Raw genomic sequence first — 14,203 nt, forward strand, 5'->3', positions numbered from 1 at the left:
GCTTGATGATAAAATGCATTTATTAATGATGAGTTATAATCGGACGATGTCTTTCTCAAAACAAACAAAAAGGCAAAAGAAAGGGGAGACAAATTGGTGGTCGCTTTCTTCTTATTGCATTTTGGTTGATGGTTATAGAGAGCCTCCAACATACTACATTTTCTCGTTGGGGAGCGGAGCGTGAGTTGCAAGCGGTGACTTATCTAACTAGTAAGGTGACTTAACTACAAGTGGTTGCTTGAGGATATTATTTTCTTGAACAACTTGAGGATTATGGTGATTTGTGTCACTCTAGCAACTCCTCTTTTATTTTCTTGAACAACTTGAGGATTATCGTAATTTTTGTCACTCTAGCAACTTTTCTTTTGTCGAGCAGTAGTATAGACGCCACCAGTTGAAATATAAGCTCACCAAACATATTAGAGTTTATGCTAGCTTCTTATATGCAAACACAAATATATTATCAGTTTATTCCTCTTTGATATGTGCCTTAGATTTTTAGTTGGCGGACTTGTTCACCAAGGACTAGATTCAACTCTACAAATCCGATGGTGCTGATCTGGCACGAATTTGAGGGGATGGTAGTGATATATATTAGTCTTTGTGTAGAGAGTGTTAAAGGGGGTTTATGTATTTTTTTCATGTTCACCTTGTATATTTACACCGGCCTACAAAAATATACCAGTTGCATATATTTCATGACAATACATCACAGTGCCGATGTATACTACTGCCGAGGAGTCAGGACTGGCACAAATGTTCACGTATAAACGGAGAGGGTCTTTTTTATTCTGGGTTCGCAATGCTCCACCTCATGGTTTAATCTACGAGTCAGGGTGCGCCCTGACGACCGATGACTGTTAGTTTCTAAACAAAATAATATGGACCTATTATTGACGTGTTGCTTTAATCACTAACCTGTCTTACCATGAATTGTTGCCTTTTCCTTTCGCTAGTTGCCGCAGCACCTGAAACGCACTTGGTCAGACCTGCATCCAAGCACGCAGAATATGACCAATGAGAGCAAGGATGAAGATGCAGCAGCACCAGTGCGCTACAGGCGAGTCGACACTGAGAATGCTTGCTTTAACTACCGTATCAGTTTTGAGCACCAGATCAGAGCCTTCACCAATTGGTGTTGCCCCCGGGCAATGCACTCCTAGGCGTGATTGAACGGTTTGCGAGAGTATTTTGGAAATTATTAGGAGTATCACTTTCACTTCCCTATCAGAAAGCACGCAGGTATACAACAGATTGTTATAAATCGAGATGCACAATAAACGAAGAACGAAAAGTAAAACACTGCAGGGGACACGAGATTTTAACGTGGAAAACCCTTGCAACACACAAGGGAAAAACCACGGGCGCCAGCCAGCAAAACTTCACTATTTCGGTGGTGTTTACAAACGCCGTGGGTGTACAATGATGCGATCAAACCCTAGCGGCGGCTTACAGGGAAAATATATAGACGGTGGCAACGATCCGTACCGCGGGGGGCTTCTCCCCCCGCACCCCCCCGGTGCACCTGCTGGGCCTCGGTGTGGGCTAACCTCGGACTCGCTTCGCTCGGCCCAAGCCTACCGGGCGACGGGCCTCGCTCCGCTCGTCAGAAGTTAGCCTCTTCTTGGAATTTGGATCACAATATAACAAACTCCACCTTGAGACAAATTCCTTGTAGCATGAACTTCAACAATCACCTGAATCAAAGAAACACTTGCTGGCGCCAATAGCCACTTGGGCTAGACAGTTATACCAACCAAGCTTGAACAAAGTTCAAACTTGGACACAGGGACAGGCTTAGTCATCATATCAGCAGGATTATCATGAGTACTAATCTTGCATACCTTCACTTTACCTTTTGCAACCACATCTCCGATTGCGTGGTACTTAATATCAATGTGCTTTGTCCTCTCATGGAACATCTGATCTTTAGTAAGATAAATAGCACTTTGACCGTCACCGAACAACTTAATGCAAGAATTATCTCCACAAAGCTCAGCATATAAACCTTTCGACCAAACGAGCCTCTTTACTCGCCTCAGCAATAGCCATGTACTCAGCCTCGGTAGTAGATTGTGCAACAACATCCCGCAAAGTAGCCTTCCAGCCTAACAGAGACATCCACCAACAAGTAAACACATAACCTGTGAGGGACCTTCTCTTATCCAAATCGCCAGCATAATCTGAATCCACATATCCGGCGAGCCCCTCACCAATCTCGCCAAACCTCAAGCGAGGCTTTTGATGTGCCGCGAAGGTACCCGAAAATCAACCGAACGGCTTTCCAATGTTCTTTACCGGGATTAGCCATGTATCGACCGACCAAACTCATAGCATATGACAGATCAGGACGTGAACAAACCATGGCATACATCAAGGAACCAACAAGCACTAGAATAGGGAACTCGAGACATGTACTCAATATCATCTTCGAGCTAGGACATTGCAAAGCTGACAACTTGAAATGAGAAGCAATTGGAGTACTAACTGACTTTGCATCATGCATATTAAAACGATGAAGAACTTTCTCAATGTACTTTTCCTGACTAAGAAACAACAAACTAGACTTTCTGTCCCTTTTAATTTCCATGCCTAGTATTTTCTTAGCAGGACCAAGATCCTTCATCTCAAACTCACTACTTAATTGATTCTTTAAAGTAGTGATCTCTTTCATGCTCTTGGCAGCAATCAACATATCATCAACATATAGCAAGCAAATAAATAGGTGATCCATTAACAAACTTGATATACACACAACTATCATACCGAGATCTCTCAAAACCATGTGTAAGCATAAATGAATCAAACCTTTTATACCACTTGTCGTGGCGACTCGTTTCGGACCATAAAGGGACCTCTTTAACTTGCAAACAAGATCCTCCTTACCGGGCACAACATAACCTTCGAGGTTGGTCCATATATATCTCCTCCTCCAACTCACCATGCGAAAGCGGTCTTTACATCTAACTGCTCAAGCTCAAGATCATGCATAGCAACAATACCAAAGAAAGCACGAATAGAACTATGCTTCACAACCGGGGAGAATACATCATTGTAATCAACACCTGGAATTTGACTGAAACCTTTTGCTACTAACCTTGCCTTAAACCGTGGAGGCTCATTAGGAGACAAACCTTCCTTTCTTTTAAATATCCACTTGCAGCGGACAGCCTTCTTTTGTTTAGGCAAGTGCACAACATCCCATGTGCCATTCTTCTCAAGCGATTGCATCTCTTCTTGCATCACACCTACCCACTTCTCTTTATCAACCGAAGCAATGGCTTCAGTATATGTAGCTGGTTCAATATCATGCTCCACCTGTTCAGCACAACTCAAAGCATAATCAACAATATCACATTCTTGAATTAATCGCGTAGGAGGTGCAATATTTCTCCTAGGGCGGTCAGCAGCAATAGACCGTCCTTGTCGCTGAACAAAAGGTGGTGAAGGTGGAACGTCATTGTCATCATTGTTGGTTTCAGGAACCACATTTTCATTCTCCTTTGCGTGCTCCACCTCGCACGCCTATTCTAGTCTTGCTCATCATCGAAACATCGGGAGAATCAATAGCATCGAAATATCGGTAGACGGACTATCATTAAACATAACCGCCTCATTAAAAACGACATTCCTGCTCAACACAATTTTCTTAGTTTCAGGATTCCATAATCTATATGCCTTAACTCCTCGAACCATAACCAAGGAAGATGCACTTAACGGCCCTTGGCTCCAACTTTCCATTATCAACATGAGCGTAAGCGGTGCAACCAAAAACTCTCAAATCTGAATAATCGACGGGCGAACCGGACCATACCTCAATTGGAGTTTTCTTATCAAGTGGAACAGAAGGTGACCTGTTGATGAGATAACATGCGGTGGAGGCTGCTTCAGCCCAAAAACCTCTATGCATCTTTGCATTAGACAACATGCGAGCGAGCCCTCGAAATAATGGTCCTGTTCATGCGTTCAGCCACGCCATTCGTTGAGGGGTGTACGGAATGGTATGATGTCTTACCATCCCATCATTGCTGCAAAACTCATCAAATTCATTTGAACAAAATTCCATACCATTGTCGGTACGGAGTATCTTAACCTTCTTTTCAGTTTGGGTTTCTACCATAACTTTCCACTTCTTAAAAGCATTAAAAACATCAGATTTATGTTTCGGGAAATATGGCCACACTTTCCTTGAGTAATCATCAATAATAGTAAGCATGTAATTAGCACCACCATTAGAAGTTCTACGGGACGGACCCCAAACATCAGCATGTACATAATCTAAAATGCCTTTGGTGGTATGAACGGAAGCATTAAATTTTACTCTTTTATGCTTACCAAAGATGCAGTGCTCACGAGAACTCAAGCTTACCAAAATCGCGGCCATCAATTAGCTCTCTCTTTGTCAATTCTGCCATGCCAAGCTCACTCATATGTCCAAGACGCTTATGCCAAAGGTTAGTCTTTCTAGATTCATCGGAACTAACAGACAGCAGCAATACCGGGCAAAGTGCTACCTCTAAGGACATATAATTTCGCAGAATTCATATCACCAATCATAATAATGAGAGAACTCGATGATACCTTCAAAAGTTTGTTCCCACCTTTGTAGTTGTACCCGTCACAATCAAGGGTACTCAAAGAGATCAAATTCCTCGCCATGGAGGGTATGTGTTTCACTCCTGTCAACGTGCGTGTCATCCCATCATGGGTCTTGATCTGAACAGAACCAATACCAACAATGTTGCACTGGTTGTCATTCCCCACACGCACAAAATCTCCACTCTGCACAGACTCATAAGAACTGAACCAATCTTTGTTACAGACAAATATGAAACGAACATGCGAGTATCAAGAATCCATTCATCATCACGTGAAACACAAGCAGCCAAGACAGCTAAGCAATCTCCATCGGAACTATCATTACCAAGCAACAACGACAGACCTCACCCTTACCGGTGACAACGGCAGCCTTACCATTACCATCATTATTTTTCGGTTGGTAAGTTCCGTTCCTTTTCTCCTTGTTCTGCAGCTTCCAACAATCATCAATATTGTGGCTAGATTTCTTACAATACCTGCGGAACTTGTCACGCCCTTTGGACTTTGAGCGACCTCCGTCGCCCTTGCTCTTATCTCTCGTTGTTGTGGTAGTAGTTATCTCGCTGCTCGGGCCTGCCACGGACCTCTAATGCCTCCGCCTTGGAGGACGAACTTTCAGCCTCGCACCATAGATTTCATTTTCTCCTTTTGTTGGAGAGCATCATAAACTTCCGCGAGAGTTAGTTTGTCGCGGCTCAATAATATGGTGTCACGAAAATTACTGAAAGAATTAGGCAGCGAGCATAAAAGAAGAAGACCTAAATCCTCATCCTCATACTTAACTTCTATAGACCGCAAATCGGAAACAATCTCTTTCCGGGAAGATAGGTGATTCATTACCGAACCTCCCTCTTGCAACTTATGCGAGAACAGCTTCATCTTCACGTGCAATCTGCCCGTGAGATCCTTGGACAAACGAGATCTCCTCTAGTTTGACCCATAACTCGGCGGTGGTTTTCTCCTGCAACACTTCCTGCAGAATATTATTTGACGGATGGAGTTGAATCAACGATAAAGCCTTACGGTCTTTCCGCTTCTCCGCATCGGTCCGAGTATCCTTCGCTTTCTCGCCGAAAGCATCGATCGCTTCATCCGGATCTGAAGATTGGGCGAGAATCGCCCTCATCTTCACTTGCCACAAAGCAAATCTCGTGGTGTAGTCCAGCTGCGGTAGATCGAACTTCAGTGACGACATCTCGTAAACCCTAGATCCAAAGAACACGGGCTCTGATACCACTTGTTATAAATCGAGATGCACAATAAACGAAGAACGAAAAGTAAAACACTGCAGGGGACACGAGATTTTAACGTGGAAAACCCTTGCAACACACAAGGGAAAAACCACGGGCGCCGACCAGACAAAACTTCACTATTTCGGTGGTGTTTACAAACGCCGTGGGTGTACAATGATGCGATCAAACCCTAGCGGCGGCTTACAGGGAAAATATATAGACGGTGGCAACGATCCGTACCGCGGGGGGCTTCTCCCCCCGCACCCCCCCGGTGCACCTGCTGGGCCTCGGTGTGGGCTAACTTCAGACTCGCTTCGCTCGGCCCAAGCCTACCGGCGACGGGCCTCGCTCCGCTCGTCAGAAGTTAGCCTCTTCTTGGAATTTGGATCACAATATAACACAGATTAAACGTACATATGCCATGATTTCCACTCAGCCGGTTCCTAGTAAAACCATGTTGGGTTTGGAAGCTTAGCTTCGTATTTCTCGAGAATCAACATAAACCATGTTGGATTTGGCATATATCCCTGGTGGTCGTTTTCAATGTTCATTGGGCGCTAGTTTTATCAGCCATATGGTAGGGTGCCGAATATGGAATTTATCGGGTAATATACCAATACCAACCCATTTGTCAGGATCCCTAGACTAATCATCGAATCTAGTTGTCACTTGGAACTTTAAAATCAGAAATGTTAAGCCCTCTTGCAAGTACGGGAGTGTTTTGAACAGAGATTTTTGGCACGTGCGCCAACCTTGTTAGACTAATTGACAATAATTTCAAAAGCAACTAAAAGAATAAAATATCAAAAAAAGCGGAAGTCTTCAAATTTAGTGACAAGAATGAGAAGATTGCGGTTTCATTAAAGATATATAGGTAAAAAGGATGAAAAGGTTAAAAATATCTTTGAATTTTTTTTAGTGTCATTCCTAATTTCCATAGCATATTTAGTATCTAAACTAATATTATCACTAGGATACGTACTCATCCATCCTAGTATCTTTCAGCTATTGCAATGGACAAACATTCAACTGAAACCATAAAATTGTTATTAAATTTAGACTTCCACCAGAGTTCCTTGGCTGAATCGAGAGAAATGTTCATGTGTAAAAAATATGGGTGAGTAAAATAGCGTTTACAAAAAAAAAATACATTTGACTAAATGGCATTACTAGTGTAATGCGTCAAGTTTGCGACAACTCGTGCTTCCGCAAGTCCTGACCATCTGTGGTGTTGTTGTTGTTCTCTGATGCTGGATCTTCTTTGTTGCGACTACTTCCAATAGTTTTCATCCTGCGATGTGGTTGAGCCATGGGTGCAGGTGGTGTTCTCATGGAGCTCGTTGGACGTTCTTATTGTCAGCTCCCCTGTCAGCCTGGGCCTCAACGTTTGTTCAGGTTCTAGGGTGAACTTCTTTGCTTTCGATCGTGAGACACTCTTCGATCTAGGGCGATAGGAGAAGGGCCTTATTTGGAGCAGAGACATATGAATTTTAGTCCAAGTGTAGTCTTTCTGGAGTAGACCTAGTCAAAACCATGGCGGTGTCTCCTCCATGACCTCGGTTACCTTGTTTTATCTGTCATTGTGGATTTATTAATTTAAAGTTCAGTGTAATGACTTTGAGTAAACATCATGTAAAAAAGAATCGCATCGCATTATCAATTGCTCAATCCATACCAAAAGGTTGTATGATTTTGGAATCCTACTCACATCAGTACAAGTTGCAAATTCAATAGATACCGGACCTCCCTATTTAAGGTGCTGCCATCCCCTTCTCCCAGAAGTATCTTATGCTCAGATAGGCTGCTATCTTTCTTCGTCTACGGCCTCGTTTACTCAGTTCACAAAGCTGGCTCACACCAACGGAGATACCGGCGGCGACGCCGGCTTAGTATTCCATGGCAGCACCAGCAGCGACAAAGCTGTTGTCAGCAGCAAGGCGGTGGTGGAGGAGCTGTACAGCGCGGTGGAGCGCGGCGACGCGGACACCGTGCGGCGGCTGCTGAACCCGGACGTTGACTGGTGGTTCCACGGCCCGCGCGCGCACCAGCATCTGGTGCTCATGCGCCTCCTCACCGGTGGCGCCGGAGCCGCCCCGGGCATCCCTTTCATAGTCCGCACGGTCGACGCCTTCGGGTCGACCGTCCTGGCCGAGGGCACCGACGCGACGGGGTTGCTGTACTGGGTGCACGCTTGGACTGTTGGTCCCGGCGGGCGCGTAACGGAGGTGCGTGAGTACTGCAACACGGTGCTCCTCGTGACCAGGCTCGGCCGTGCCGCGGAGGAGACGACGGCGTACTCGCAGCCGCCGTCGCAGCACGTGTGGCAGAGCCGGCTGCCGGACCACGCTCGCAGGAAGCTCCCTGCCCTCGTGCTCGCCATCTGATTCTGTTCACTTCTGATCACTCCTCCAATGGATATTTGCTGATGACATGTGATCTAGTTGGTCCATGTGCTCTCGAAGCTGTACGTTACTACGATTATGCTGTAGCAATTTTTGATCGAAAAGTATTAAATTTGTCTCCCGAAATTAGTTCGGAAAAAAAAGTTGATGCAACAACACAAATATGCCCAAAAAGAAAAAAATGAAGGCTGTGACAAAGTGATAAAACAAGAAGCCCTCCGTCTTTGGCCTACCACGCTTCAAGCACCCCCAAAACGCCCCGTGCCAAGCAGCCCATTCAAGAAGAGAATCACCGTTGACACGGCGTTGCTGTAGGACCATTAGATCCTAGGATTTCCCCCGGCACGCAGAGTACAATGGGCAAGGTATCCCCTCGACGCCCTCTAGGATGGAATGGTGCCACTCGAAGGCGCCACCGTGTAAGGATCAAACGAGCCGACAAGAATTTCTCCCAACCCCCTCCACACACAAAAAACCTGGCGCAAGGGAGCACCGCCACCCAGCTATGCCGTCCACCAACATATATGTGATACGTCTCCAACGTATCTATAATTTCTGATGTTCCATGCTTGTTTTATGACAATACCTACATGTTTTGTTCATACTTTATATCGTTTTGATGCATTTTCCGGAACTAACCTATTGACGAGATGCCGAAGTGCCAGTTCCTGTTTTCTGCTGTTTTTGGTTTCAGAAATCCTAGTAAGGAAATATTCTCGGAATCGGACGAAATCAACGCCCAAGATCTTATTTTTCCCGGGAGCTTCCAGAACACCGGAGAGAGACCAGAGGGGAGCCTGGGGGGCCCAGACCACAGGGCGGCGCGGCCAAGGGCCTGGGCGCGCCCCCCTATGGTGTGGCCCCACCAGGGCTCCACCGACATCGATTCTTCGCCTATAAGAAGCCCCCTGACCTAAATCTTCAATACGGAAAAGCCACGGTACGAGAAAAGTTTCAGAGCCGCCGCCATCGCGAAGCCAAGATCTGGGGGACAGGAGTCTCTGTTCCGGCACGCCGCCGGGACGGGGAAGTGTCCCCGGAAGGCTTCTCCATCGACAGCACCGCCATCTTCACCGCCATCGCTGTCTCCCATGATGAGGAGGGAGTAGTTCTCCCCCGAGGCTAAGGGCTGTACCGGTAGCTATGTGGTTAATCTCTCTCTCTGTACTCCAATACAATAATCTTATGAGCTGCCTTACATGATTGAGATCTATATGATGAGCTTTGTATCGCTACTAGTCTATGTGCTACTCATGTGATGTTATTAAAGTAGTCTATTCCTCCTGCATGGTGTAAAGGTGACAGTGTGTGCATCGTGTGGTTCTTGTCGTAGATTATGATCATAATCTCTTGTAGGTTATGGAGTTAATTATCGCTATGATAGTATTGATGTGATCTATTCCCCCTTTCATAGTGTAATGGTGACAGTGTGTATGTTATGTTAGTACTCGGTTTATTTTGCAAAGATCTATTATGCTCTAAGGTTACTTAAATATGAATGCTGAATGTTGTGGCGCTTGTTAACTCCGGCTTGAGGGAGCTCTTGTAGCCCTACACAACGACTGGTGTTTGTCATCCAACAAAAGAGTGTATGTAGCACAAATGAGAAGAAGTTATTATTTATTATGTGATCAATGTTGAGAGTGTCCACTAGTGAAAGTATGATCCCTAGGCCTTGTTTCCAATACGCAAACACCGTTTACTTACTGTTCTACTGCATGTTTACTCGCTGCCATATTTTATTCAGATTACTATTACCACTCATATACATCCATACTACTTGTATTTCACTATCTCTTCGCCGAACTAGTGCACCTATACATCTGACAAGTGTATTAGGTGTGTTGGGGACACAAGAGACTTCTTGTATCGTGATTGCAGGGTTGCTTGAGAGGGATATCTTGACCTCTTCCTCCCTGAGTTCGATAAACCTTGGGTGATCCACTTAAGGGAAAACTTGCTGCTGTTCTACAAACCTCTGCTCTTGGAGGCCCAACAATGTCTACAGGAAAATAAGCGTGAGTAGACATAAAGCTATTTTATGGCGCCGTTGCCGGGGACGAATCAAGACACTCCATCAAGCCCGACAACCGCCATCAAACCTCCCACGTCAACCACGCGCCTGTTGTGGACAGCAAGCTATTTTCTGGCGCCGTTGCCGGGGAGGAAAGGTAAAAGGCACTCATACTCCGGTCCCAGGTAACTAAGTTATTTTCTGTTGCCGTTGTAAGTGCTCGAAGCTATTTCCTTTAGATCCTGCAATTGCATCTTTTGGTTTCTTGTTACAGTAGTTAGTCATAATGGAAAGCAACAGTGAGCTTCTTATTCTATTTCCTGAGTTAAGACATGGATTGTTTGCTGCGAAAATTAAAAAACCTATGGAATCTTATTTGCATGCTAGTAGCAATGATATTAGTATGAACGCTTTGAACACCATTGTTGCTAATGATATGGAAAATTCTAAGCTTGGGGAAGCTGGTTTTGATGAGTATGACATTTTTAGTCCCCCAAGCATTGAGGAGAAAATTTTCTTTGATGATACTTTGCCTCCTATTTATGATGATTATAATGATAGTGGTCTTTTGGTGCCGCCTACTATGGAGAGTAAATTTTATTATGATTATACTATGCCTCCTACACTTGATGAGAATAATAATGATAGCTACTTTGTTGAATTTGCTCCCACTACAACTAATAAAATTGATTATGCTTATGTGGAGAGTAATAATTTTATGCATGTGGCTCATGACAAGAATGTTTTATGTGATAGTTATATTGTTGAATTTGTTCATGATGCTACTCGAAAGTTATTATGAGAGAGGGAAACATGGTTATATGCATCTTAATAATATTAAGTTTCCCTCTTTATGTTGAGAATCTTGAAATTGCGCTTGTGTTGCTTTTCTATGCTTGCCACTTTGTTCTTCATGAATTTATTTGTGTACAAGATTCCTTTTCATAGGAAGTGGGTTAGGCTTAAATGTGTTTTAAATTTGCTTTTTGATGTTCTCTTTTGCTTCAACTCTTCTTTCTTGCGAGAGTATCATTAAAATTACTGAGCCCATCTTAATGGCTATAAAGAAAGAACTTCTTGGGAGATAACCCATGTGTTTATTTTACTACAGCACTTTTTGTTTTGTTGAGTCTTGGAAGTTGTTTAATACTGTAGCAACCTCTCCTTATCATGTTTTTGTGCCAAGTAAAATCTCTTTGGTAAAGTTGATACTGCGCAGAAACAGATTTGCTATCTGTCACGAATTCACGCAGAAGTCTCTGTAGCTAACTCAGAAAAATCTGAAAATTTACGTGTGTGATACTCAGATATGTAGGCAAATTTCATTGGTTTTGAGTTTTTCCATTTGAGCAAGTTAAGTGCCCCTGCCAAATTCGTCTTTACGGACTGTTCTGTTTTTGACAGATTCTGCCTTTTATTTCGCATTACCGCTTTTGCTATGTTGAATGAGTTTCTTTGTTCCATTAACTTTCAGAAGCTTTGTGCAATGTCCATAAGTGTTAAGAATGATTGTGTCACCTCTGAACATGTGAATTTTGATTATGCACTAACCCTCTAATGAGTTTGCTTGAAGTTTGGTGTGGAGGAAGTTTTCAAGGGTCAAGAGAGGAGGATGATATATGATCAAGAAGAGTGAAAAGCCTAAGCTTGGGGATGCCCCAGTGGTTCATCCCTGCATATTTCAAGAAGACTCAAGCGTCTAAGCTTGGGGATGCCCAAGGCATCCCCTTCTTCATCAACTTATCAGGTTTCTTCTATTGAAAATATATTTTTATTCCGTCACATCTTATGTACTTTACTTGGAGCGTATGTGTGCTTTTATTTTCGTTTTGTTATTTTCATTCTCTGAGTAAATCCATGCTCATGTCTGGGAGAGAGACACGCTCCGCTGTTGCGTATGAACACATGTGTTCTTAGCTTTACTTTTAATGTTCAAGGGCGAAAGTTGATCGCTTCACTTGTTTCTATTTGGTTGGAATCAGAAAATGCTTCATATGGTCTTGAATAACTTGATACTTGGCAATTGTTTTGAGCTCTCATAGATCATGTTTAAGCTCTTGCATCATGTAGTTAAATCTATTAATGAAGAACAACATAGAGCTTGTTAAAATTTGGTTTGCATGATTGGTCTCTCTAAGTCTAGATATTTTCTGGTAAAGTGTTTGAACAACAAGGAAGACAGTGTAGAGTCTTATAATGCTTGCAATATGTTCTTTTGTAAGTTTTGATGTACCTGTTACTTGTGTTTGCTTCAAACAACCTTGCTAGCCCAAACCTTGTACTGAGAGGAAATGCTTCTCGTGCATCCAAACACCTTGAGCCAAAACCCATGCCATTTGTGTCCATCATATCTACCTACTATGTGGTATTTTTCTGCCATTCCAAAGTAAATTACTTGAGTGCTACCTTTAAAATTTCATTCCTTTATCTTTGCAATATATAGCTCATGGGACAAATATCTTAAAAACTATTGTGGTGATGAATATGGTTGTTATGTGTCTTAGTTCTTATAAGTTGCTTGTTGAGCGGTAACCATGTTTCTGGGGACGCCATCAACTTTTTTATCTTTGTTGGATATCATGTGAGATGCTATGCATGTTCGTCTTGTCTGAAGTAAGTGTGATTTCATGATCAAATGGTTTGAGTATGCATATGTTAGAGAAGAACATTGGGCCGCCAACTAAAGCCATGTATCATGGTGGAAGTTTCAGTTTGGACATACAACCTCAATCTCTTATGAGAATATTAACTATTGTTGAATGCTTAAGCATTAAAAGAGGAGTCCATTATCTCGTTGTCTATGTTGTCCCGGTATGGATGTCTAAGTTGAGAATAATCAAAAGCGAGAAATCCAATGCGTGCTTTCTCCTTAGACCTTTGTACAGGCGGCATAGAGGTACCCCTTTGTGACACTTGGTTGAAACATATGTCATGTGATGATAATCCGTGTTTTCCGAGCTGATTAGGACAAGGTGCGAGCACTATTAGTACTCTATGCATGAGACATGCAACTTGTAGGAAGTATTATGCATAGCACATATGAATTATTACTACCGTTGACAAAATTGTTTCTATGTTTTCAAAACAAAAAGCTCTAGCACAAAAATAGTAATCCATGCTTCCCTCTGCGAAGGGCCATTCTTTTACTTTATTGTTGAGTCAGTTTACCCATTTCCTTCCATCTTAGAAGCAAACACTTGTGTTAACTGTGTGCATTGATTCTTACATGTTTACTTATTGCACTTGTTATATTACTCTATGTTGACAATTATCCATGAGATATACATGTTACAAGTTGAAAGCAACCGCTGAAACTTAATCATCCTTTGTGTTGTTTCAATGCATTCTGATGCGCGTAGATATACACGTCCGTTGGGAACCCCAAGAGGAAGGTGTGATGCGCACAGCAGCAAGTTTTCCCTCAGAAAGAAACCAAGGTTATCGAACCAGTAGGAGCCAAGAAGCACGTGAAGGTTGTTGGTGGAGGAATGTAGTGCGGCGCAACACCGGTGAAACCGGCGCCAACGTGGAACTCGCACAACACAATCAAAGTACTTTGCCCCAACGTAACGATGAGGTTGTCAATCTCACCGGCTTGCTGAAAACAAAGGATTAAACGTATCGAGTGGAAGATGGTGTTTGTTTGCAAAGAACGAGTAAAGAACAATGATTGCGGTAGAATGTATTCAGATGTAAAAGAATGGACCGGGGTCCACAGTTCACTAGTGGTGTCTCTCCAATAAGATAACTAACATGTCTGGATGAACAAATTACAGGCGGGCAATTGACAAATAAAGATTCAATACATATCAACGATGATTACTATGTGATTTAATCGGGGCATTACGACAAAGTACATAGACCGCTATCCGACATGCATCTATGCCTAAATAATCCACCTTCAGGTTATCATCCGAACCCCTTCCAGGTATTAAGTTGTAAACAACAGATAATTG

At 43.2% G+C, this 14,203-nt stretch overlaps 1 protein-coding gene across 1 annotated transcript; it reads left to right on the plus strand.

Moving 5' to 3' along the window:
- The first annotated feature begins 7,876 nt into the window (after positions 1-7,876).
- Positions 7,877-8,215, plus strand: LOC124698323 (senescence associated gene 20-like). Its single transcript, XM_047230813.1, has one exon. The coding sequence runs from the start codon at positions 7,892-7,894 to the stop codon at positions 8,213-8,215; it is 324 nt and encodes a 107-aa protein (XP_047086769.1). The 5' UTR covers positions 7,877-7,891.
- Positions 8,216-14,203: the final 5,988 nt, after the last annotated feature.

Source organism: Lolium rigidum, chromosome 3 (genome assembly GCF_022539505.1).
Source record: "Lolium rigidum isolate FL_2022 chromosome 3, APGP_CSIRO_Lrig_0.1, whole genome shotgun sequence".
Taxonomy (NCBI): Eukaryota; Viridiplantae; Streptophyta; class Magnoliopsida; order Poales; family Poaceae; genus Lolium; species Lolium rigidum.

Bases quoted from the DNA above. Each gene is read 5' to 3' on its own strand.
- LOC124698323 (XM_047230813.1), top strand. From the start codon at position 7,892: ATGCGCCTCCTCACCGGTGGCGCCGGAGCCGCCCCGGGCATCCCTTTC.